This window comes from Theobroma cacao, chromosome 3 (assembly GCF_053813885.1).
Source record: "Theobroma cacao isolate CCN51 chromosome 3, ASM5381388v1, whole genome shotgun sequence".
NCBI lineage: Eukaryota > Viridiplantae > Streptophyta > Magnoliopsida > Malvales > Malvaceae > Theobroma > Theobroma cacao.
In genome coordinates, this window is record NC_142641.1 from 43,952,158 (window position 1) to 43,977,134 (window position 24,977).

A 24,977-nucleotide genomic window follows, 5' to 3' on the forward strand; every position below is an offset into this window, starting at 1 on the left:
AGTTTCATTGTACCAACAAACTCACCCCTTTTAAATGTCATTAATTCTTGTAGTGGTGAACTGGAAAATCATTCTTTTGTGACTCTATTTAAGAAAAGCAATAGAATCTGCAATGGAACAAAGTTAAAAAATAATTTACTATGCTGAGCAAAAGAAAAAAGAAAAAAAGAAAGATAATTTAATATGTAGTTCTTATATCAGAAATGGATTTAAAAGTTAATCATGCCTGTGGCATGCATGTCAGCATAACTTTTATACTCTTCAAGTTCAGAGTGCATTTTGAAAGGCAACTAGATAGACGAAATTATTAAAATAAAAAAATCAATTCTTCAGCTTCTTCCCAAGTTTCAGGTGATATGATTCAATGGATTAATTGTCTGCAAACGAAAGGAATAATTAAGACACCAAATCCCCAGTTCTGAATTTTATTTATTTTCCTGTCCTTTTTTAATATTTACTGATCAAATTAATTATACGAATTATTTCCATTAGCTTTTCAAGAAAAAAGACGCTAGACCGGGCTCCAAAAGACTAGATGGGGACCCATGGGCTCTATGAGCCTCAGCCTTGCCCAGACCGAGAAATGAAGCCCAAGAAAACGACCACCGCAGATGATGACGTGGCAGATTTTGTAAGATCAAAAATCGGTTATCCTTTGCAGCAGGACACAAGAGGAAAGACCGTTGCATTTCCCTCCACACGTTCCTCGCTTGCCTTATCTTTGTGCAGCCTCTCTTTCCCTCCAAGAAAAAAAAAAAAAAAAAGATTGAAACAAATTAAATTACAAAGCTCCATCATCATCAGCTTGAGTCTCACCACCTGATACCAGCAAAATAAATAAATAAATAAGTAAATAAAATCCAATAGCTCCATAGCTTTAACAGATTGAGCTCTTGGTTAATTATTCCTTTAATTAATTTCAATGGCTGGCAAATTAACCTTTAGTTTGACACCCCCTCGTTTGTTCACCGCCCCTTTTCAAAAGCCCTTAGTTCCTTTCTCTTCATCTTCTTCTACCAGGGTTCAATCCAATGGAAAGCAGCTATGTGTTCGACGCAGATTGTTCTTACTTCCCACCAAGGCTACCGCTGATCAACAAGGTTTGAAACTTAGAATCATCCTTTTGAGACCAGAAAGTTGTCCATGTTCTATAAGCATACAGCTAAATTTGCAATAAATATTGAAATATATTACTCAAGAAAGACTTGTCCTTCCATTTAGCTAAGTTGGCAAGTGGATAAGCTTTCTGTACTTCTAAAATTATTAGGTACTTAATTAGAGGCAATCGTGCACCCATGATTCATCTATGTACGTAGCATCAGGAGGAAAAACAAAGAAAAGGAAGAAAGACTTGCACAAGATAGTGTTAAAATGTGGATATATAACACACTTTCGTAGCGTTTGAGGCTTCCACTTAGGATTTGTATTTCTTTTCCTTTTTAGTCTCATTTCAATGTGGAGAGAGTCCTTGAGGTGACTCTTGCATTCTTTGCAGGCCAGGTCGGAGAAGATGAGGTTGTTGATAGTAAAATTCTGCCATACTGTAGCATAGACAAGAAAGAGAAGAAGTCCTTGGGTGAAATGGAGCAAGAGTTTCTTCAAGCCCTACAAGTATGGAAGCACACTTTTGCATTAATTTGTTTTCCCTTCAATGCAGATATTTAACACATAGCAATTCTACCAAAGAATGGAGCAGTCCTTTTGTTCTGCATAAAATCAAACTAGGAAAACTTTACTGAACACATAACTTCAACCTGACTGTCAAGTACGCATGACACAAATTTTCTTCCTCTTTTTCCTACAGGCATTTTACTATGAGGGAAAAGCTATCATGTCAAATGAGGAATTTGATAATCTCAAGGAAGAACTAATGTGGGAAGGAAGCAGTGTTGTCATGCTAAGTACAGTCCAAAATTCCTATCAACCTTTGTTAAAGCAATATGGTCATGAATTATGACATAAGCCTTGAAGATGTTATAACTTTCTTGGTTTACTCTATTTGCAGGTTCTGATGAGCAGAAATTTCTGGAAGCCTCAATGGCTTATGTATCGGGGAAACCAATTTTAAGTGATGAAGAATTTGATAAACTGAAGCAGAGGCTAAAGGTTTGTCAGCATTTGTCTCATTTTTAGATGACACAAAATGATCTTCACCTCTCAATCTCAGAAATGATACCAGATGTTGGACATAGTAGAAGAGGAATTCTTCATTGCATCATGACTTAATCCGTCTGTAATCATCCTATTGAATATAGTATCCTGTTCCTTTATAGGTGTTAATACTGAAATATAGGGAATTTGTTTTAGCTGCTTAAGTTGTGCGAGGTAGCTGATTGTCTACTCTCGGAAAAGTATAGTTGCTACAGCACCGCATAAATTGTTTTGAATGCTTCTGGTTTGTGGGTTTGATTTAGTAAGCAAAGGAGAACTGTGTCCTCGTACGATATAGAGTACTGTTCCCATCTACTCAATGCCTAAAATATCTAGTTACATGTCACTGATTTATGAATTAAATTTAATGAGAAAAGGAGCATTCTACCCTTACAAATTATTCAACCGTGTCAGTTACCGTTTTTCCAATCCTAAAATGCCTGTAGTATGAATGGAGTTTAGGCCATCAGCTTTACTTGTTTCATGCAGCATTTCCTTCTAATAGTTTTTGTTTCTTCCATAACTATTGTCTAGATGGAAGGAAGCGAAATTGTGGTTGAGGGTCCACGATGCAGTCTCCGTACTAGAAAGGTATACACCATTCTGTTTTCTTCTGTTTCTACTGTTATTCTGCATCATTTTGAATTAGCCATAGATGAGCACCGCATGTATTCCCTCATATTTACATTAATTAACTCATTGCACTTCCCTTCCCCAGCACCCACCCAAACAGCTCATCTTCCTGCCTTCTTCAATAAATCGTAACTGTCTTCTGCATTAAGCCTAGTGAAGTGGTTTTGATCATTTTTCTTGTTATAGGTGTACAGTGACCTATCTGTTGACTATTTGAAGATGTTCCTCTTGAACGTCCCAGCCACTGTGGTTGCCCTAGGATTGTAAGTTTTTTTTACCCCTGTTTTTTGCACTAATACTGTCTTTATCTTAAAATGACAAGATGTCAATTACCAAATAGAAATCAGTATTCTAAGCCTGTGATGCTGAATGCTAGTTTGTTATGTTTTCCATCTGTAATATCGTATGATTTTCCCCTATAAGATAACTCATCTATGTTCTGGTCTTCCTAGGTTTTTCTTCCTAGATGATCTGACGGGATTTGAAATCACATATATTTTGGAGGTAAACTGTTATTGCTGATGTTTTTTTGCTGCTAAAACTAATGCATGCAAGGCTGAAATATTACCCTGGTTCTTTGCCCTTTTCTAATGGTTGCATTTTGAAAATAAATTATCATTGCATTGGCTGAATTGATTAGCCAAATCAGAAATCTCAGATTGACAGGAATGTCCTATTTGGTTTTTTAGTACCTTGGCTCAATGTCAAAATCTTCAAATGTTCTCTCCATTACCACTTAAGCAAATCCAAAATAGCATTTTGAGCAATTATGGTGTCAAGGGAAATTATGGAATGGCCATGCTGACAGCTTTTTTTACACATAACTATACTTTTCTGGGAATTGTTGAATTTGCAGCTCCCAGAGCCATTCAGCTTTATTTTTACGTGGTTTGCTGCTGTGCCCGCATTGGTTTGGTTAGCTCAAGCCCTTACAAAAGTGGTTGTGAAAGACTCTCTGATCTTAAAGGTAAAATCTCTGTTTCATACTTTTCATTGTTACATAGAATTGCCCCATAATCTTACTATAAACCATGGAATTAATATGTGTCGTTACCTTCTAGGGCCCTTGCCCGAACTGTGGTACTGAGAATGTCTCCTTCTTTGGCACCATACTGTCGGTTTCCAGTGGTGGAACCACCAACGATCTTAAATGTTCAAAGTAAGTCAGATCATTTGTTTACTGACTGCATCCATTAATTGAGCTTTGAGCTCTCATTATTCACATTGCTGCAGAACTTCTTTTTCTAACTCTTTTTCTACTTCAGTTGTGGAACACCATTGGTGTATGATTCGAATACGCGATTGATTACATTGCCAGAAGGAAGTGAAGCTTGATTGGAGGTATATACCATGCTTATGTATGCTTCCCCTGGAATCCCTTCTTGGATAACTTTCACGTATCAGATGGTACCTAATATCTGTTAGAATTTTCTTCTTCATATGTACTTGCTAAAACAAAGGGACCAAACAATTATTCATGGATTCATTAGGCTGAAAGTGATAAGTTACGTTAGACTTCAGACACAAATAACTGTAATTTACTTTGCATCTCTTTCTGGGGCAGTGTTATTCCCACGTTAACAGACACAGCCATGGCTGCAGGATAAATTATACCCAAGGATCCACAGTAAGACTGCCATTAACTCGTAAACTTGGAGTGAAGAGTGTGTCGTATGTTCGTAAACATGGTGGGTCATCATTCGCAGCGCAGGTGGAAATTTTGACATGTGCTGCAATGCAGAAGGTATATCAGTTGTATGTTGTGTCAAATACTTTATTTGTAAGTAACATGTAATATATTTATGACTGTAACAGGCATGTTGACAGGAAGAGAGGAGAGCCAAAATGTTGTCGTGAAAATCTTTAAATCAATAAAAATCATGTTCTATGTAATGCCTTTTATCAGCTGTAATTCATATACTGTTATACTGTCATTTAAATATACTAGTGAGTAAATAAAATAAACATAAAGATCAGGGACACAAATAAACCCAACCAAAAATAGAAAAGATTACATTTTTTAACAAGAATTCAAGGAATTAAAAACATTATACCTTTTCACTACCACTGGTTTCCAAACGAGGACGATAAGGAAGGGGAGGAGGAAGTGGCTGATTGATTGTTGCGAGCTTATGGTTCTCTCTCTCTCTCTCTCTCTCTCTCTCTCTCTCTCTGCCGTGCGTTACTTGTTCCTTTTCGGATTTGGGCTCTGATGGAAAATGGAACCAATCGATCCATCAAGTCCTGCATGGAACGGGCCAGAAGACCTCAAGGCCCACATTCGTCTATCTGAGCGTTCTGGATCCAGGCGATTTGGGTCCTTTCTTCTTTTGCATAAATCAATACTCTATTTTACTAAATTAATTATGCAAATCATACACCCTTATTTGAACTAATTTTATATTTTTTTATCTAATATTTAATTTTCATAATTTTTCATCTTAACAGATGTAAATTGTAATAAGAAATTATATGCATTTATTTTTGGGAACTATGTCATTAAAAAAAAATGAACCACCTCTTTTTTTTGGGTTTAATATATCTTAATTACTAAATTATTATTTTGTCGGTTTGAGATAACATCTTAAAGTTTTTAATTGATTGAAATTGTGTTACGAAAAGTTGACATATGTCAGCATGCTCGCAAAAAGTACAAGTATGGTACCCAAAAAAAGGAAAACAGTAGAAAACATTGAATAGATATATTACTAATTAAATTCGTTGAACCCTAAAAAAAAAACAAATGAAGATAATTAAGGGGCGGCAAATAAGTCGGTACAATCTATCAGAACTAAAATTTCAAGTCAATACCTGTGATTTTTTTTTCTTTTTTTTTTAAGAAAGATTGTTGATACTTAATCTACTTACCAAGCAAAGTATGACGCTGATTACCAATATTAAAAAAATAATTACTCCCTCTGTCACTAAATAATGTTTGAATTTGACATCTTACAGTTAAATTTCTTAAAATTTTGATCCTTACTACATTAAATTTTTTATGAACTTAATTTATATAAAGATATATTTGAAAACCTCATCATTAAAGGTTTTTAGAACCTATCTTTTTTATATTTTAATTAATAATAAAATTAAAATAAAATGAAATCAAAATTGGAAAAAAAAATTGACCATTAAAAATTAAACTTAAACAATATTAATAGGACAAATGGAGTAATAACTATAAAATAGAACAAAGATGTTAACTTAAAATTGACAATTATTAACATTTTTCTTTCAAAGGAAAAAAATGATTACTTTTTCAAATTATTATTATAAGTAAAGAGTTAATTAATTGCACTCACGTTTAATTCATTGATTAATGTATGATTTTTTTATTTAAAGAGTAAAAAAAATTAATCAATTAATTAATTAAACTGTTACATTCAACAACAAATAAAACAAGTTCTTTTCTTCTTTAATTTTAATTAATCTAAATAGAGAGCACAAATAGAACCTGCACGCACGTTGACAATCATTAAAAAAAGGTGTATGATAATCATCCAATGAAATCCATTTCCAAATTTTTAGCTTGACTTGAGAGAGTTTTATCTTCGTGAGTGTCACGAAGGAATGCATTCGTTTTTCCTTGTCCCAAAGGTTGGTAGCATGCCAACTATATATGGGGGAAGGCAACATTTACAAGTCAATACACATTACACAATATTGTACAATTTTGTCTCTAAAAGGTCTCCCCAAGGAAGAATAAGCCATGGCTTCTTCTTCTTCTAATTCATGGTCCTGGTGCTTTAGGCTCTTTTCGTTGACACTTACAACGTTGGCCATCATCAGCAAACCTTCTGTTGCTGCTCCAATTTTCCGGCCAAGCCCTTGGGCCCTTGCCCATGCCACCTTTTATGGCGATGAAACCGCCTCCGAGACAATGGGTATGTCGTTTTTTTAACCTTTTCATTGGTGTATTATAGGGGTTTTCTTCTTCTACTTTTGCTTTCTATATCATATATATTGATGTCATAAACATTAGTCATTGGTGTCAATAGCTAATCAAGATTGATCTTTGAAGCGCATGCTCATTTGTTAGTGATCATTACATCTTAACTTCTACAAATGGAAGTGAATTAAGTTAAATAGTTTCGATGTTTAATTATGAAGCAACATGGGTTATATACATTTTCAAGTTTCAATGTATGATAAAAAATCAAAGAGAACATATCTCTTATAATTTTCGAATTACAATTAACAAATCATAATTATAAATTGTGTAAAATTTATCAAAATATTACATGAAATTCATATTTTATTATGATTAGATAATTATAAAATTGTAATAAAAAATTTGCAAATAAAATGCTCCAACTCGTGTCAACTACAATTATATGTAGACCCAACTTATACCAAGGTTTCGAAGGGATATTTTGTTATAATGACACATTGAAGAAAAGTTAAATTTGGGTCAAAAATATTTTGTTAATCTCTCAATAAAAATGTCAGGCCTTATCATATGAAAGGAAATCAAAGTATATGTTTTAAAACAAATTCGACCATGGAACTGGTTTTTGTTAATTTAATATACTAGAATTCAGGGTTAGGTTCAGGTTCGTCCCTACTAACCCTGTATTCAACTTGAGCTTGCAGGAGGAGCTTGTGGATATGGGAATTTGTTTTCCAATGGTTACGGTACGGACACAGCTGCTCTGAGCACAACATTGTTCAACAATGGGTTTGCTTGCGGGACTTGCTACCAGATAAAATGTGTCCAGTCATCTTGGTGCTACAGTGGGGTTCCTTTCACCACAGTAACTGCTACTAACCTTTGCCCTCCAAATTGGGCCCAAGACTCCAACAATGGTGGCTGGTGCAACCCTCCTCGAGCCCACTTTGACATGTCCAAGCCCGCTTTCATGAAAATTGCTCAGTGGAAGGCTGGCATTGTCCCTGTCATGTACCGAAGGTAATACAAACGTGCTTAAGATTCAACCTTATACTCGTTGGATATACCCAAATCCCCTCTAAAACCATCACCTAATAGCTTAAATTTTTGTTGACTGACTCGACATGATTCTCCTTATGGAGGACCATGTTTAAACCATTCTTTAACACCCCAAGAAAGTTTTGAACTACAATCAACTTGGTTTTCTTGAAATCGTTTCTGAGTTCTAGTATTAGAATATGCCCTCCTAAATGGTCTATGTATTCCAATCCTTGCAGGGTACCGTGCGTAAGGCCAGGCGGGCTTAGGTTCTCTTTCCAAGGAAATGGGTACTGGTTGTTGGTGTATGTGATGAATGTAGGAGGAGGTGGTGACATTCAAAACATGTGGGTTAAAGGAAGCAGAACAGGGTGGATCAGCATGAGCCATAACTGGGGAGCATCATACCAGGCATTTGCAACTCTCGGAGGCCAATCTCTTTCCTTCAAGCTCACTTCATACACAACCAAGGAGACCATCATAGCTTGGAATGTTGCACCTGCAAATTGGAATGTAGGATTGACTTACAGCACAAATCTGAACTTCCATTAATCAACAAGTTCACTATAGCTCTTCTTTTTTCCTTTTTCCGTTCTCCCTTTTTAAAGCCCTAGGCCCAAGCATCATTAATGATTTTCTTTTCTTGAAGAATTTTCCTGGTACTTTCTAGAGCACAGGCAACTGGGCAGCTCCCTGGTTCAACCGAGTTTGAATGGCCAGAAGAATAATTATACCTGCTCTTCGTTTGGTTATTTCACTGATTTTGTCTTTCCTTCTGCTTCATTTTGATCTTTGCTTTTCCTATTCCTTGAAATCTTTTCTTTTTGGAATTGAAGCTAAATACCTTACTGGCAATTAATTACTTGTCTGATCCCCAAGATACATATGGACATGGTTCTCTTTGCAAGAGTATTGTCTAAAGCTTCTCAAACTTAAAATGTTAGTGGCTTGCACACAATCCAAAACATGTCATACAGTGAGTTTGGAAGAGAAGATTTCAAGCTAAAATAAAGCGTTAAGAATACTTATCCAAAAACAAAAATCGAAGAGAACAAAGATTTTGATCTTCAATTTTTGCTCAACATTTGTAATAATGATATAAATATAGATCCCTTTTAAAAATTATAAAGACATTTAGGTGATATCATCAGAATACTGAAATACAGAACTGATGGTTAATTATTATCTCATATCTTAGCTAAGAACCTGAACAAGAATAAAGATGGCAGATGGTACCAGTTAAAAAAACTCATACACTTATTTCTTTTGATTTCATTGTACAAAGGCCATGTGTATTTGTGGACCCCTCAAAGGGATAAAAAGAAATGTGATGGGATGCCATATGGCTTGCTAACATGAGTCCCACAAATTTGTTCAAGTGGGGAACATTTTAAAAACACAGTTTGAGTACTGAGCCCCCAAAGGGGAAAATCGGCCCTCATTTCAATCCTCCAGCACGCCAGCTTCCTTTTTGATATGAGGGGTCATCATCAGGCCACGCTCCAAATCATTTCTCCCAACCTTGCTCCCCCCTCCTCCCAGCTGCCTCGCTCTCGCCAAAGTTCCTTTCCATGCTACCAGCGAAAAAGCTTCATTCTACAAGCTTTTAGGCAATTCAAGGGAATTAATTAATTAATGTATACCGAGTTAGTATTTGCCAGTCATTGTAAAAGCAAATTACCTAGTAGTGCCTGTTGCTTGCTATGAACTTCAAAATGGTCTTAATTAAAATCATATAGTAGTCAGAGTTTTTCCCATGTAGCTGATGTGTGGTTGATACTTGATAAAGCAAAGAAAAAGGCGAATCTCATTGTTACAAAGATGAGAAAACTCTCATTGTAATTTGCCGGTGTGGCAAATTGTTATTGGATTGAACAAATGGAGAAGTTGCAGATAAAATGATATATACTCTGCTTGGATTGCCTGATGCCCCCACATCATTCAAAAGAGGCAGTCTTTCTTATCTGCACTATTGCAGCCATTGCACGTAGATTCTACCTGGGGCACCATATGATGAAAAGAAAACAAGAACTTTCTTTTCTGTTTTTTACTACTTCCTTTCTCTTCAATTCCAACCCTCTATCTCCTTTAAACTTGCCCATACAGTACAAACTTTCCTCTTTGCCACTTCAAACCTGTCACATCTACAAGAGAAACAAGAGTCTGATCTAGAATATAGCTTTCAAACAAATCAAGTTCCTTCCATACACCAGCCAAGAAAATTAGAAAAAGACCAAACAAACAGTTCTAGCCAACCTAAGCGCCTCTCATGGGCTCTCTCTTCTCTCTCACATTGATAATTCTTTCATGGGCATCATTACTATTGATGAAAGCTGAAGCTGAAGGGATCAGATCAGCTCGCCTTCTTGATCTTCTCATTAGGGACTACACAGTAAAGTCCTTTGACAGGCACTTGAGAACAGGCATTGTACACACTGTACATTTACCTGCAAATTTCTCTGGCATCAAAGTCGACATAGCAAGGTTCAGATGTGGAAGTCTCCACAGATATGGCGCACAAGTTAAGGAATTTCATCTGGGAAGTGGGACGACTGTACAGCCTTGTGCAGAGAGAGTCATGGTAGTTAGACAAAACTTGGGTCATAATTGGTCATCGATATATTATGCTAACTATGATCTATCAGGTTACCAGCTTGTGTCACCTGTATTAGGCCTTCTGGCTTATAATGCTGGCAGCGATGTGAGTTTTGGTAGCCCTTTTCAGCTTGGGATTCTTGCCAGAGAAAAACCAATTAAAATAGATTTCAGCAACTTCACAAAGGCATCCAACATGACAGGAATCAGGCTGTTGTGTGCTAGTTTTGAAGGAGATGGCAAAGTAACAATGAAAAACCAAGTATCACCCAATGTTTGTTTTGCAACCAGGCATGGCCATTTTGGTTTGGTCATTGAGTCACCGCCATCACTGCCTGTGAGGAAGAAGATTAGCAGATGGAAAGTGGTGGTTGGCAGCTCAATTGGAGCTGCATTGGGTGCTTTCCTCTTGGGGTTGCTTTTTGTGGCAATGTTCGTTAAGGTGAAGAAGAAAGCAAGAATGGAGGAGTTGGAGAGGAGAGCATATGAAGAGGAAGCTCTTCAAGTTTCCATGGTTGGACATATCAGGGCTCCGACAGCATCTATTACTCGAACGACGCCTACAATCGAACATGAGTACATACCTTATCCTTCTTGAACTGTAAGTTATGTGTTTTTCTTTTTCCCTTTTTATGTATGATCATTCTTTTTTGTAAGATTAGCTCTATTTGTTTTTGACGTAAAAAACAAATCCAACCAAATATTCTTGGGTTCAATATCTTGGAACAGGACAACTCTGTTTTTCAAGGATATGTTGCATCCTTATTCTCTTTTCCCATAACTTTCAGGAAAAGGACGAGACTCTTTACGTTTTTTCACTTTCTATTATGGTTTTGATGCTAATGTTTTATTTCTAACCGGATCTTCCGAGACAAAGAGGCAAGTTCACAGGTTCCATGTCTGGGAACGTGGCAACTCTGTTTCCCGGATCTCTTGCCTTATTATTCTCGTCTCTTACCACTCTTACGAAAACGATGCAACTTATTTACTTCTTCTACTGAGGTTTCAATGATTTGTTACTTCATTCTTTTATTACCAACCTGATTTGTCAAAATAGATGGGCAAACTGAATCGTGAACACTTTGTTCTCTGCGTTTCAGAATTTCATAATCCCTGAGCACATATTGGAACAAACTTCACAGAATCTCAGATTTGTGCTTGTTTATCTCAAATCTCGGATCCCAAATAGCATTAATTGAAAGGGCTTGTCGGTTCTTTCTTTCTGGCCTACATCAGTCAAAAGGCCATGTGCGTGAGCTTTAAATATTTTCTAAAAATGATTGCTAGTTTTCGCTGACAATTAAGGTCAGCAGAAACAACACAAGAATGGTTAAAAGAAAAACCAAAGTGCTTCATTTACCCCTCATCCCAACCAAGGTGAGTTTAGGCATTTCAAAATCAGATCAACAAAGTGAGAAGAAATCTTGGGCACTGCTTTTGTTCACCATCATGACAAAACCAAACGTACATGAGAACAATCTCATTTGTTTGTTCTAATAGAGAAGTTGTTGGCTGAAATCATGGGAGTGCATGCCCTTGGTAATTTTTGCAAAGAACATGATGGAAAGATAGACTTTGATCAACACTTCATACTTCAGAGAAAGAACCCGTCGCACGCTTGAACGCAAAGACTCCATGCTTTACAATTTCTTTTCTTCTTTTGTGGGTCAAAGGCTATTATCAGCTGCAGATACTTGGAGTTTAAGTTTGTTTTAGGGTAAAAGGAGTTGGTGGCCACCTCTTCTTAGGTGTATGGGCCACGATGCGGTTGGTTTTTCCATATTATAATAATAAAAAGAGTTTTCAACCTGTAATGCTCTTTTAATAGCTTCAAATGGTAGATCACTACAGACTGAATTAAGAGATCACATGCAATATACTAAAGTAGGCAACTCTTTCTCTCAGCAAATCAATCTTTGTATTCTGTCAGAAGTGGAAGTGGCTCTTTGACTATGCCACCCAAAGTGGGGACCTTTATAATTCAAGGATGTGATTATTAACCTTCAATTATTGCTTATAATTTAGCTTTAATACCTCCACCAACATCTTCCCTCTCGTTACTGCCAATCTGCCATGGTCTTCCATGCCTGCACAGACCCTTCCATGAATTCAGCCAATATGGTACCATCAACCCATAAACCCTTGCAAATGATACAAGAAGTTGGCTTATATTTTGTTATTAGTAACAGCTAGGAGGATCTTTGATGAATAAGTTTGCTTAATTGTCTAAAAGTATTTGCTTGTATGAAATAAACACAAAGAATGACAAATACTTGTATGAAAAGAGGAAGAAAGGAAGTAATAATTGTAGGATCAAAAGTATAATTTTCCTCTTGTTTATCACTTTCAAGGAATAGGAGCTTAATAACATTCAAACCGACTAATAGATCGATGATATGAAGAAACCTACAAATCGAAAATTTTATGCTTTTAATAAAAAAAATTCAAATACAATCATATGAAAGTGATCGTAGTTTAAGTAAACTGAATCTAATTCACATAGAGTTCAATTATTATATTTTTATAAAATCATAATTTTTTTAATATATTCACTTCATTAATTAAACCCAATTTAAAATTTTTATACTTTATTTTATTTTTTAATGAAGATTTTATACTATCTTAGCAAAGGAAATATTAATTCTGAAATATAATGGTTTGCACATTGCACTTCTCAAAGGGAGATAGAGAAAAAAATGACTTGGGCCTCTTTCCAATCGGTTGGCCCAATTACAATATACGGCTTATTCTGAACGACGGAGCGAAGTGTCTAATCTAACGGCCAGTGTTCTTGCTTTGGAATCTTTCCTAACTTTACATTTACCGCACCCTATCCTTTTTCTTTCGCGCAATAACGCTCTAGCACTGACTGTTACCGAGTTACCGTTACCTAGATTTCCCGGGAAGGAAACGCACATTAACCAATGCTGTCAAAATCCCCAAATCTTTTATCTTTTCTTTTTTTAAATACAATTGTTTGGACAACTTTAAATTATGAAATTAATTAATTTTTGTCAATTCAATAAAATTCCATTTTATTTATGGTAATATTTCCTTTTAATTATAAAAAGTTAGACTGAGAAATGGTAAATTAGATAACACATTCAAATACCATTATTTACAAATAATTCCCATCAATTATTTTCTCATGTGAACTTTTTATTACTTATCAACAAATAAAAGTTTTCAAGTAACTTTATTATCAAGATTCTCTTGGTCTTGTGATCCCTGTAAGGAAGGATTTGATCAACCGACTCAGCTTCATCCATTCATTAGTATAGGGTCGTCCACACCGAATTCAAACTTTTCGCGCAAAAAAAGAATAATAAAACACTGCCAACGTTTTCCGTCACCAATAGGGGAAACTAAAAAACCAAGAAAAGTGAAAACCTCCTCCAGTAACTCGTCTTCAACCTCTGAATCATTCTCATTTTTTAGGGTTCCCCTGATTATCTACCCCAAAAGATAATCGTCTATGGACGATCCTCCGATAAGCAATCAACGTAGCCAATCAGCTTCATCATCAACTCCTCGTCTCAACCTTCCGTTGAGAATGTCCGACTCTTCCCTCCATCTCGAAAACCTTCCGTCTCGGATAATGCACATCAACCGTATGATCAACTCCAACTACAACCGCTCTCCGTCGCGCACAATTTACTCCGATAGGTTCATTCCCAGCAGATCCGGATCCAATTTCGCCCTATTCGACATCTCAAATTCTCCTACATCGGCCGAAGGAAAAGAAGACGGTTCCGGTACTTATAACAGTCTTTTACGCGCCGCGCTTTTTGGACCCGAAACGCCCGATAAGAAGGATTCATCGGGCCTTCCAGCTTGCCGGAACATTTTCCGGTACAAGACTGAAACTAAACGGTCATTACACTCGCTTTCGCCTTTTGGCCTTGAGGAGTCGATCCCCGGGATCAGCCATAGCCCCGTTAAAGCTCCCAGGAAGGTTCCTAGATCACCTTACAAGGTGAGGTTTTGTAGGGGTTTTATGGTAAATTTGGTTGAAATTTGAATTTTTTTTGCTCGTTTTCTTCTTTGGTTTATGTTTGCTTTTTCTATTGTAGGTTTTGGATGCACCTGCATTGCAAGATGATTTTTATTTGAATTTGGTGGATTGGTCTTCAAACAATGTGTTGGCCGTGGGGTTGGGGAATTGTGTTTATTTGTGGAATGCTTGTAGTAGTAAGGTTACGAAGTTGTGTGATTTGGGGATCGATGATAGTGTTTGTTCAGTTGGTTGGGCTCAACGTGGAACTCATCTTGCAGTTGGAACTAGCAATGGGAAAGTTCAGGTTTGATTTATTATTATTGATTGTGAAAATCTTCATGTTGCCAACTTATCATGTTAGTATGTGTGTCTATCTTACTTTCTGAATTTGGCTGTGTTAGTTGTAGTCTCTTACAATCAGATAGTATAATTACGTGATCGATAATGTGTGGCCCCAAAGAAGGTTAATAAAGAATCTAGATAGCAGTAGTTAACAAACGAAATAATGTTTTCAAAGTTGTTTTATAAACCAGGGTGGCAGAATCTTTGCAAAGTGTGAATGTTTTGTCTCCCAAAGAGAAGTATCGCTGAATCCTAAAATTTAATAATAAGAAGAGTAAAAATTTATTTTCATTCATTTGATTTAGCTGGCAATTTTTGTCATTTATTTTCCATGAATTTTTCTTGAGTTTACTGATGCTTCTTTATGATGTTTGCTTTATGGGATTATCAAGCTATTGCATCATGTTTCAAGTTGCAACTGAAAGTAATAGTTTGTCTTTTTTTATGATGTAGCTTAGAAAACTTTAGAATTATAGATAATTTTTAGGAGAAATAGGAGGGTAGAAAAAGTCTTAAATTTGGTGGGAATCTGCTTCATTGGTCAGTTAAGGTCTGACCCTAAAGTCAAAGCTTCTACCCATAATTTTTGGATTCAGGCCATAGAGAAACAAGAAAATTGTTTCCTGGTATCATCAAATGCAAGCATGGCACCTTTTATACAGTTATGTATGAACTGGTTGAAATTCTTGGTAGTGTGAGATAACTTTTGATAATTTAAGACTTAAACTTTGTTCTGAACCTCATTTTATCTTCGTGATGTAAGGAAAATACTTTCTTTAATCGCTTGCATGAATTTTGTTACTTGAAATTTTGAAAAGTTAGGTATGACCCTTCATCTATATGCTTGAATCCTTGGGTTTTTATTAAACTTTGACATAAAGAGTTACCAGAAATTTTGAGTCCCCTTATGATTTAGAAATCGGATTGCATGATCCCTATTGTGGATTGTTTGCAATCCGGTGTTGACTTTGCATTCAATAGTCCTGATTAATGTTAAGTTGTTAATAATAACTCTGATTTGAAAAACTAAACTGAATATACATACATAAAAAGATATATATAGATATATACCTCTATTTAATTAATAAAAGAAGACCACTCCCATTGAACCATAATTTAGATAATAGCAATTCACGTTCCGGTTAGCAGAACCACATCGATCCATATTTCAGGTAACTAAGGTTAGTAATTCAATACTGCTACCATGGTAATTGAAAACTTTCAGCCCAGCATTGGACATTTTCTTCTTGAGAGACATTTTTGCTCCACTATTGCCTTTTGCATCGAGTCTTCTAACCTCTGTCTATATTAGACTTCTGGCATTACGCTTGTACGATTATGTAGTTAGCTAATGGCGATTACTTTGTATTTAGATTTGGGATGCATCTCGCTGCCGGACGGTAAGAACAATGGAGGGGCATCGATTACGTGTCGGGGCCTTAGCTTGGAGCTCTTCCTTATTATCTTCTGGTAGTCGTGACAAGAGCATTCTTCAAAGGGATATACGTGCTCAGGATGATTTTGTTAGTAAACTTTCTGGACACAAGTCAGAGGTTAGACTCTTCATCTTCAGCTTGAATTAACTTTATCAGTGATCTTTTTATTCCCTATATATACACACAGACTTACACAATAGGATATTTATTTATTTATTTTCTAACATGAATCTCCTTTGATTCATAAATGATACTTTTCCCTTTTGTTTTGTCATGAATTCATTGTCCAATGCCAGTCATTATTTATTTTGAAAAGGCATGTGCTACCAATCATGCTTGTGTTCATTCACTTCTATGCACGTGTTGCCAAACTCTGAGCTGGAATATTTATTGGTCATTGTTTAGGTTTGTGGACTGAAGTGGTCTTATGATAATCGTGAACTAGCATCAGGTGGAAATGACAACAAAGTATGTAAATAATGGTTCTTTTGCCTGTAACTTTTTCTGATGCTTAGTATATGTGTAACTTCTTAACTGATTGAATCGAAAAGCTCTTATCTATATGCAGCTTTTTGTTTGGAATCAACATTCCACTCAACCTGTATTGAAATACTGTGAGCATACTGCTGCTGTGAAAGCAATTGCATGGTCTCCCCATCTTCACGGGCTTCTTGCATCTGGAGGTGGTACGGCTGATCGATGTATTCGATTCTGGAATACAACCACTAACACACACTTGAGCTGCATGGACACTGGCAGTCAGGTGATTTTTCCTTTTTGGTTTTTATCATATCATGCTTCTTTAATATGGCCTTAAAAACACTTTTGGTGCATAAAATTGTTTCCTTGACTGCATTGATATAATGATCTTTCTCCAATTAGTTTGAAATGATGGAACATGCCATCATCTCTATGGTGGTCAAAGTAATTCTCCTCTCAGTCTTCAATGCAGTAGCCTTGTTAATAATAATGAGATACCATAAAATTTACTCCATATATTTAATTTCAAGTTCTCCTATAAGTTCTTGAAATATGATATCTATATTCCAGGGTAAAGTTTTATTATAGAAATGAACAGATCAGTGGTGCTTCTTAATTTTAGAGTTACGAATTTAGAAGTTCGAATGTCCTTTACGCATGGCAGGTATGCAATCTTGTGTGGTCAAAGAATGTCAATGAACTCGTCAGCACTCATGGATACTCTCAAAACCAGATAATTGTCTGGAGATACCCTACCATGTCAAAGGTATACAAAATTTAAGAACAGTGTATGAATGATAATAATCTCTCATTATCTATTTTTTCCACTCTAAAGGTTTATTCTACTAATGCAGCTGGCTACTCTTACGGGCCACACGTATAGAGTTCTCTATCTGGCAATCTCGCCTGATGGACAGGTAGCTCACCTTTCGACACTTTATAGTTATTCTTGCCTTCTACTTCTGTATTACGATATAAATAAATAGATATATGAAAAGTTATGCAATTTATTTTCTCTTGATTTGTACATGCATGCTCTTCCAGTGGCTGAAATTATGACACTTTTTTTCTTGCAGACGATAGTTACTGGGGCTGGAGATGAGACACTAAGGTTTTGGAATGTGTTCCCTTCCCCTAAATCTCAGGTAATGACACCGCTGAATGTGCTCACTTTTCAGTGGAAAGTGATTGCTGCATCATTCTGTGGTTTGCCTCTAACAGTTAATTATTTGCCTCTAACTGCATCAAGTTCTTTGAAGATTCTCTTTTTTCTGGTTTGTATACAACTGTCTGTCAAGCAAAGGTCTATAAAACAACACATTTATTTGTGGTACATGATCTTTAATCCAGAACACTGATAGCGAAATAGGAGCATCATCTTTTGGAAGAACCACAATTCGGTAAGTTCATCAAGAAAATATGCTATAAGCATTTTCGTGCCCTGAAGTATCAGACTTCATCAAGAAAATTATGCTGTGAGCATTTCTCGTGCTTGGAATTATCAAATTTGTCGCGGGCACCACCCCACGAAGTAGTCAAAAAATTTGCAGCAGGTGCAAGAACTAATTTATTTCTAGTTTCTTGCAAATCATTGATTTTGAATATCAATTTTCTTTTCTTCTGAATAGATTTGATTGATGTATAGTGGGAGGTGCTATCAATTGTTCGTAGCTCCTCCCTTGCATTGTAAATTAAACAAGTCGGAGAGGTTGTTGAAGAAGAACTCGAAACTTATTGTAGCACGGTACTTTTCTGAGTTTGTAAATAAATTCTTGTTTGTTTTTCAACACACATTTTCGGTTTTCCAGCTCTGCTGTTTCCAAGTGACAAGATTGTAATGTCGAGTATAGGCAATCTTTCTTTTTTTGGAAAATCATCGAGTCGAGGAAATCTGACCCTAAACATTATAAGCTGGTCAAAACCCACGGGATCCAAAACGAGCCATTGGCTCTATTTCTCGAGAGAGAGTTTCCTTCCGAGTTGTTCTTCTTCCCTGATGGTGCACGTGCACATAGGAATTAACAGTCTTTGCAATTGATCAACTTGACAAAGATACTTAAGTCTACTCAAACTCTGACTAAAAAAAAATTAAAATATTTAGTTCATTGGTTAATGTATAATTTTTTATGTAAAAAGTAAAATTTAAATCTCTCTTTAATTATAAAATTAAAAAAAAAAACTCTAACTAAAAGAATAGAAGAAATAGTAAGTCATTCTAAAAATAATATAATAATTACTACAAGAACACTCGTTAAATACGTTTAGACGAGAACTGACAGCTGACAGACAACAATCACACTTGCCATACCCCACTTCAATTGCTCCATGTTGAACGCACGACGGAAGTACAGGAATGCTGTATACCTTGCTTCCTGGGTCCATAAATCAGATGAATGGGTCATGTTTGAACACACATGCAGACACCGACTCTAATCACATTCACGTCCTGGAAAAAAGGTCCCAGAGAGGTGTTTGAACCCCAACCATGTCTTGCAAGTTTTCTTGGAGGGGAAGTGTTATAAGAAATTGACTTTTTGTATTTACATCTTTCATCACAAACAGAAGAGCAGGAATAAATATGAATGATTAACAATCATTAATTAATTAAATATCATCCATATTTCATTCTATAGTGTTCAGATTTGTTAGCGGCATCCCCTGCTGGGTCCCATGTTGTTCATTTTCTCTGGGAAGCTTTTGTGACCATGGGATCGAACTCAGAGGTGGAAAACAACAGCTGCAGTTCTCTTGGCAGGGCTCGGGCAACACCCAATTACATAGCGAGATTTCTTGCTTTTTTACTTGTTCGGTCCCATCATCCCCGCTCCAAGGTCCTCCAGCTCCCACGAGCGGACCCCAGCACTCTACTCTGTTGAATTCTGGAATGTTTGAGTGAAAGTAAACCCAAACCAAAGCCTCCTGTAATTCCGGGTAGTTTTTGAGCAAATTGCCATCTCCATGAACAAACGCCTTCAATACCTATATATTTTAATAATATTATTAAGAGATTGATATCTGGAATATTAACACCATTTAAAAAATAATCATTTGTTAAGAGAGATTAAAGAAATGATTAATTACCACAGGGAGTTCTTTGCAGAAGATGAAGTATCTAAGTCTAGCACACAAGTCCAAGAGGAAATGGCCTCCGCTTATGTGACAGTGGACATGTAAAGACATCTTTCCCTTCACTTTCTTCCATTCTGCCACCACTTCGTCTCTGTATAATTTGTTTGACCAACCCTGCAACTGCAAGCAGAAACCCCAATTTTTCTTTTTCCTTCAGTTTTGCATGAGAAAAATATTGTGATCGAGACATAACAGTGAATAGCTTAGGGTCAGTGTTAATCATTTCACGACAGAAATAACACAACATAACTTTTTAACAAAAAGAATGTATATATCTGTTTAGCAACAGACTCCACATCATATCAACTTTTCTATCTTCCCATGTTTTCCTTTTATTCACTCTCTGATTTTTTTCTTCGATCAGATCATTCTTCTGGTGACCAAAAAGATCCATTTTACCCTCCTTTCTCAATGCAAATCCCCCTTTTCCCCTGTTTTCTTCTCAGTGAAAAATAACAATGCGAATTCCAATAAAAAATGTAAATAACTTTTTTATAAAAAAATCAATAAGCAGGGTTATGAGATTAAAGGATTACCTGAGAGTTGTTTATGGTCTGTGAGATTGCTAAAGTAAGTTTAGAGGTTATGTCACTATGTGTAAGGGTGTAGGTCCTAGGTAGCTTCCCTGGATGCTTCCCATCATCAACTCCTAAAAACAAAACCTTTAGCTTTGATGCCTCGAAAATAGCCGGCCCGAACAACCTTGCTACCTGATCCAATCCGGTCCATGAAATCAATATAACCTTCCTTTCCAAAGGTTGTAATGAAATAAAAGAAAAGAACAGAAAAAAAAGAAAGAAAGATTACAGGAACAATAGCTTGGTTCTTCTTCTTGGATCTTCTTTTAGACACAAAAAAAGATCTGTTCTGTTCAAACACAGAAGGTCTTGGCTTTGTAGTAGGTAGAACGGGAGCAAAAGTCAAAGTTCCCATAGCTATCCAAGCTCCAACTTTGATGGAGAGAAGCACCCAAATAATAAAGAGAAAAAACTACTCAACAGAGAAATACCGACTATGACAATAACAACAAGATAATTATAGCAAAAAGAGCATGAAGAGCGGAAACTTTGGAGGGGAGGCAATAGAGAGAATCTTGGAGGAAGAGGAGACTGAGACTTTGAAGCTTTGGGAGCTTTTGTTTCCTTTTTGGCTTTTGCTTTTGCTTTTGCTTAGGAGTGGCTTAGCTTAAACTTCTGCCTTTGCTTGTATGTTGAGACAAGTTGGAAAAGCTCCGAAGATATTGAATAATTGGAATGGCGTTTGGGGCAGAGTTTGAAGGAATGCGTGTCGATACGGCAGTTTTTTAGTTAGCAGCAAAAGGGAGAAGAGAGGTTGCTTGAAGCTCCAGACTTCCTGTTAACATTGACACCTGGGTTTAACATCTTATTAACACGTTTGAGGTTGGACTCAATGTCTCTACATGCACACTCCTTTAGCTGGCACCCTTTTATTGACTCCCCATTGCTTTTGGATACTCACCAACTCTACTCTCGGGAGGACAGGATCAGCTTCACGCAATCAACCCTTCTTTTTATCATTGATTAGTGATTACCACCCCATCAACCCTTCCCCGTTCGGATATTTATCTACATGTTCGATCGTAAAGATTAGAACTTAATTTATTTTTGGATAAAATATCTTTATTTTTTTTACTTTTAATTATAATTTTACTTAAATTTATTAATTTTTAAATAAATAATTCATTTTTAAAAAATTTTTATTTGACACATAAATTTAGCGGTTAATTTATCATTAATTTTTTATTAAATTAATAATATGATCATATTAAAAAATAACTTTTATTTTTTATTAAATTTAAAAATTATTATATTATATAAATTATAATTTTTAATTTTTAATTTTTTTATTAAAAAAAAAACTCTATTCCTTACCTCTTCTCCAGCTGTAGCGTCAGATCCAGCTCTGATTGGAGAGTGCCAGATCCTACTCTAACTGGATCTCCCTCCTCTTGCACTCCGTGCTCTGCAACCCCCCACCCCCATCCTAGTGCCCCTCCAGCCCTGTGCTACTCAAGAGAGCGCGAGATCCACGCTTTGGCTCCTTCGAGGAAAACGGGATGGGTGGCTTAAGGGTGGCCAGTCGAGTGGGCCACCGACTGGCTTAAAAAGAATAATAAAAAAAAGTAAAAAGAGAGAAAAATAATTTTAATATTTTACGCTTATCCGTTAATGCTCATGTATTTAGAGTGAATTATCTAGTCCGAAATTATAACTAAAAATGAAAAGAATGAAGATATTTTACTTTTTATTTTTTAATGATTTTTGACATTTCAAATTTTCAAAATGAAAAAGGTGAAAATAGGACTATCTAATGAGAATTACAAGTACTTTTTGCACGTGTTTTTTTTCGGAGTCTCACTACAATAAAATGTTTTCGGACAATATCGGTCATCCCTGTATTTGAATCCCTGCATTTGATAATAGTACTACCATCAACAGCTTTTATCGTTGCCCTTGCCTGCCGTCCTTTGTCCTCATTGTCATAAAAAATAAGAACAGTTCACGTGTTCTAAACCCAAAAAGAAGGGAAAAGAGAAAATAGAAAAACGAAAATGAAAAGTGAAGATAAAGAGGAATGCAAATCTTCTGCCCCGAATTGGTGTCCCGATCCCTGCCCCTCTTATAACATTATGCCATCTGTCCAATAAATGGAAGTTTATTAACGGCTTATGTGGCTTTTACTTGCATCAATCTGATTCTTTCTGTGTCAAATATTGTGACCAATGGAGTTGCTCGAGACCCAGATATGAAGAAGATGATCAAGTGCGGCTTTTTCCTTTCTTTTTCCCCCTTCTTTAATCTCTGTGCTATTCCACCATTACATTAATCTTTTCTGCAAAACAACCATTTCATTGATTTTGGCAAATTTGAACACAATAACATTGTTAGGACAGAGAACATCCAAAAAAAATGTGATCCATCTTGTCAAAACAATGACACTGTATGTACTTTCTCTCAATAATTATTTTTCAAGAAACAAAACTTTGGAATTCTTGGGATTGTTCTTCGATTTCTTTCTGTCCATGCACAAGTGGTCTGATCCAAAAAAATCTTCAGGATTCTTAAGATTGTTCTTAGCTTTACTCTTGTCCGTGAACAAGTCATCCTTAGTTAAGAACCCAGGCAAAAACTAAAACTTGCTACTGTCTGAAGCCTCCACCATGACGGAAGAAGAAGTAACGAGCAAAAACTGGAGAGTAACGATTGAAAACATTGGAAAAGAAAAAACAAAAGAGAGTTAACGTGCCGTTAATAAACTTCCATCTATTGGACAGATGGCATAATGTTATGAAGGGGGCTGGAAATGGGGCACCAATTCGGGGCAGAAGATTTGCATTCGATAAAGACTTCCTGTAGCTAAGCGAAACGTGCAAATTGAACACCAACACGTGGAGGATGGAAGAACATTTTTTCAGGCGCGGAGAGAGGGGGGACTAGTAGGGCCCCCAAGTTCCAAACATTTATAATATTTTTCTTGTTTTTGTTTTAAATATTTATATTTTACTTTTATATTTTAACAATTTTTTTAATTTTATCTCCCCAAATATTAAATTTTTTATTTTTTTCCTTCAAACCTCAAATCCTAGCTCGGCACCGACCTTTTTGTTTTGGGGTTTTTTTTCCATCAACCGCGTTTGAGAATGAAGTTTGAACTAGTGAAATTTTGAACCAAGGACATGTCTTTATTTGGGTAGATAAGAGACGTAGTTCACGCCTTAATTACAGCTTTAAATAATTTTCTTTTATTTGCGTAAGGTTCTTTAATTTTCATAAAATTGAAATAAAAATGATTTATTTATATAATTTTTTAAATTTATACTTAATGTATTATCTGAATACGACTTTTATTGGTGAAACAAATTCATTAATGAATAAATTTATATTAATTGGAAACATGCACAAATATTAATTTAAAAGTTAAAATAAACTAAATGCACATAAACTCATAAGTCATACCATTTGCTACCAATAAAAGTCAAAATTTTGAATTCTACATTATGAAAATGACTTTTTGAATATGCATCCAAACTTTTTTTGTTTCATAGTAAAATTAACAATAATAATAATAATAAAGCAGCAGTTAAAATTCACACCACAAATTCAGTAACGAGACCTACTCTACCCAATTTCAGAATCTCCCTCATCTTCTTCCACCGATTAGGTAAAAATAGACGAATTAAAAGCCAAACAGCTTTCTTACTCCTGAATCGTGATGCTGCATTCCTCATTCTATAAGAGAAATGATTAAAACAGGCAACAGATTTCTATGTACATGTTTACGGGTTGAATAACTTTCTGTTTTGCCATTCATCCGATTTATAAGTGTTAAGTATCATAACCCAGAAAAGGTGATGTAAAATTTAGTAATTATACTTGGAAATTTTTTTCGCTTATAATTGTTCATGCATCTGCTGCCACAAAAATTACCTTACAAGTTAAGCATGGTGTGAATGCTAAAATGTTCAGTCTTACTCTAGTACCATAATCAATATGAAATTCATGACTCTCTTTTAAAATCATAATATATGTAAAATTTATAACTCGCTAAAAACATACAATCGCTTTGATGTGAAATTCACATTACTCCTTGTTGAGACCCTAACACTTTTCCTAAAAAACTAATAGTAGTAATACGAATGGTTAAAACTATTAAAAGAGATTTTCTCATAGGATCATTTATTTTGATTGCTAACAGCTAAGAAAAATACCGTTCATGGCGGAGTTGTAGTTTTTTGTGGCCTGGCATGAATGCAATCTCTCAGTCACTGAATAAATAGCTGGGACAGGGAGCTACTTAAAACGGATTAGGGAGTTTCCCTAAGAGAAAAAACAGTCATACTTCGGACAAAACAGACTGAATGAAATAGAAGTAATTGGTCCTACTTGTTGTTGGCAGAACCCTCGTTCTAAATTGTGGACAGGATCCGCAGCTGAGAAAGGGAGAATTGAATGATACAAAGATATTCTACTTCTTTTGTTCTGTTGTTGAGAGCTGAGAGGGATAGATCGATTTTCTACATATTAATCACATGCGTATGGAGAAACAAACAGATTTGTGGCCAGATTCATCATAATTGGCAACATGCATGATTGAAGGGTACCTTAGGCCCCTGTTATTAGTACCCAAACCTCTTTTCAGGGTTTAGCCTTTTAAGCATCAATGTGTGGCTCTATACATTCATCGTCAACACCATTGTTAATTTTATCTTTTTAGATTTTAAGCTCTGATGCAAGTGGAATGATTATGGTCACGACAAGAGTCAGAA

General features: G+C 35.8%; 5 protein-coding genes across 8 annotated transcripts; 4 read left to right on the forward strand and 1 right to left on the reverse strand.

Annotated features, from left to right (window-relative positions):
- The first annotated feature begins 680 nt into the window (after positions 1-680).
- LOC18606419 (PGR5-like protein 1A, chloroplastic) lies at positions 681-4,677 on the forward strand. Of its 4 annotated transcripts, XR_001927240.2 has the most exons (12): positions 682-1,100; positions 1,496-1,611; positions 1,805-1,901; positions 2,006-2,106; positions 2,686-2,742; positions 2,971-3,047; positions 3,237-3,288; positions 3,641-3,751; positions 3,846-3,943; positions 4,050-4,125; positions 4,387-4,528; positions 4,600-4,677. XR_001927240.2 is itself a non-coding variant. In XM_018118238.2 (11 exons), exons 1-10 carry the CDS (start codon positions 923-925, stop codon positions 4,117-4,119), a joined length of 957 nt encoding a protein of 318 aa, XP_017973727.1. In that variant the 5' UTR covers positions 681-922; the 3' UTR covers positions 4,120-4,125; positions 4,349-4,677. The 4 variants fall into 4 exon arrangements, 3 of the variants coding, with proteins under 3 accessions (XP_017973727.1, XP_017973728.1, XP_017973725.1); XM_018118238.2 differs by having other exon boundaries at positions 681-1,100; positions 4,349-4,677; XM_018118239.2 differs by having other exon boundaries at positions 681-1,100; positions 4,375-4,677.
- A 1,766-nt stretch (positions 4,678-6,443) lies between these two features.
- Positions 6,444-8,558, forward strand: EXPA7 (expansin A7). Its single transcript, XM_018118240.2, has 3 exons — positions 6,444-6,668; positions 7,378-7,693; positions 7,951-8,558. Exons 1-3 carry the CDS (start codon positions 6,494-6,496, stop codon positions 8,261-8,263), a joined length of 804 nt encoding a protein of 267 aa, XP_017973729.2. The 5' UTR covers positions 6,444-6,493; the 3' UTR covers positions 8,264-8,558.
- A 1,014-nt stretch (positions 8,559-9,572) lies between these two features.
- On the forward strand, positions 9,573-12,078 carry LOC18606421 (transmembrane protein, putative (DUF1191)). Its single transcript, XM_018116959.2, has 2 exons — positions 9,573-10,907; positions 11,407-12,078. The coding sequence occupies exon 1, from the start codon at positions 9,981-9,983 to the stop codon at positions 10,902-10,904; it is 924 nt and encodes a 307-aa protein (XP_017972448.2). The 5' UTR covers positions 9,573-9,980; the 3' UTR covers positions 10,905-10,907; positions 11,407-12,078.
- A 1,565-nt stretch (positions 12,079-13,643) lies between these two features.
- On the forward strand, positions 13,644-18,352 carry FZR2 (FIZZY-related 2). Its single transcript, XM_007040016.3, has 9 exons — positions 13,644-14,282; positions 14,380-14,607; positions 16,019-16,198; positions 16,487-16,549; positions 16,650-16,844; positions 17,226-17,327; positions 17,416-17,478; positions 17,638-17,706; positions 17,912-18,352. The coding sequence occupies exons 1-9, from the start codon at positions 13,782-13,784 to the stop codon at positions 17,963-17,965; spliced, it is 1,455 nt and encodes a 484-aa protein (XP_007040078.1). The 5' UTR covers positions 13,644-13,781; the 3' UTR covers positions 17,966-18,352.
- A 403-nt stretch (positions 18,353-18,755) lies between these two features.
- On the reverse strand, positions 18,756-21,107 carry LOC18606423 (protein STAY-GREEN homolog, chloroplastic-like). The gene is made up of 4 exons (XM_007040018.3): positions 20,498-21,107; positions 20,227-20,400; positions 19,643-19,810; positions 18,756-19,540 (listed from the first exon to the last, which is right to left on the reverse strand). The coding sequence occupies exons 1-4, from the start codon at positions 20,621-20,623 to the stop codon at positions 19,184-19,186; spliced, it is 825 nt and encodes a 274-aa protein (XP_007040080.3). The 5' UTR covers positions 20,624-21,107; the 3' UTR covers positions 18,756-19,183.
- Between the last annotated feature and the right edge of the window lie 3,870 nt (positions 21,108-24,977).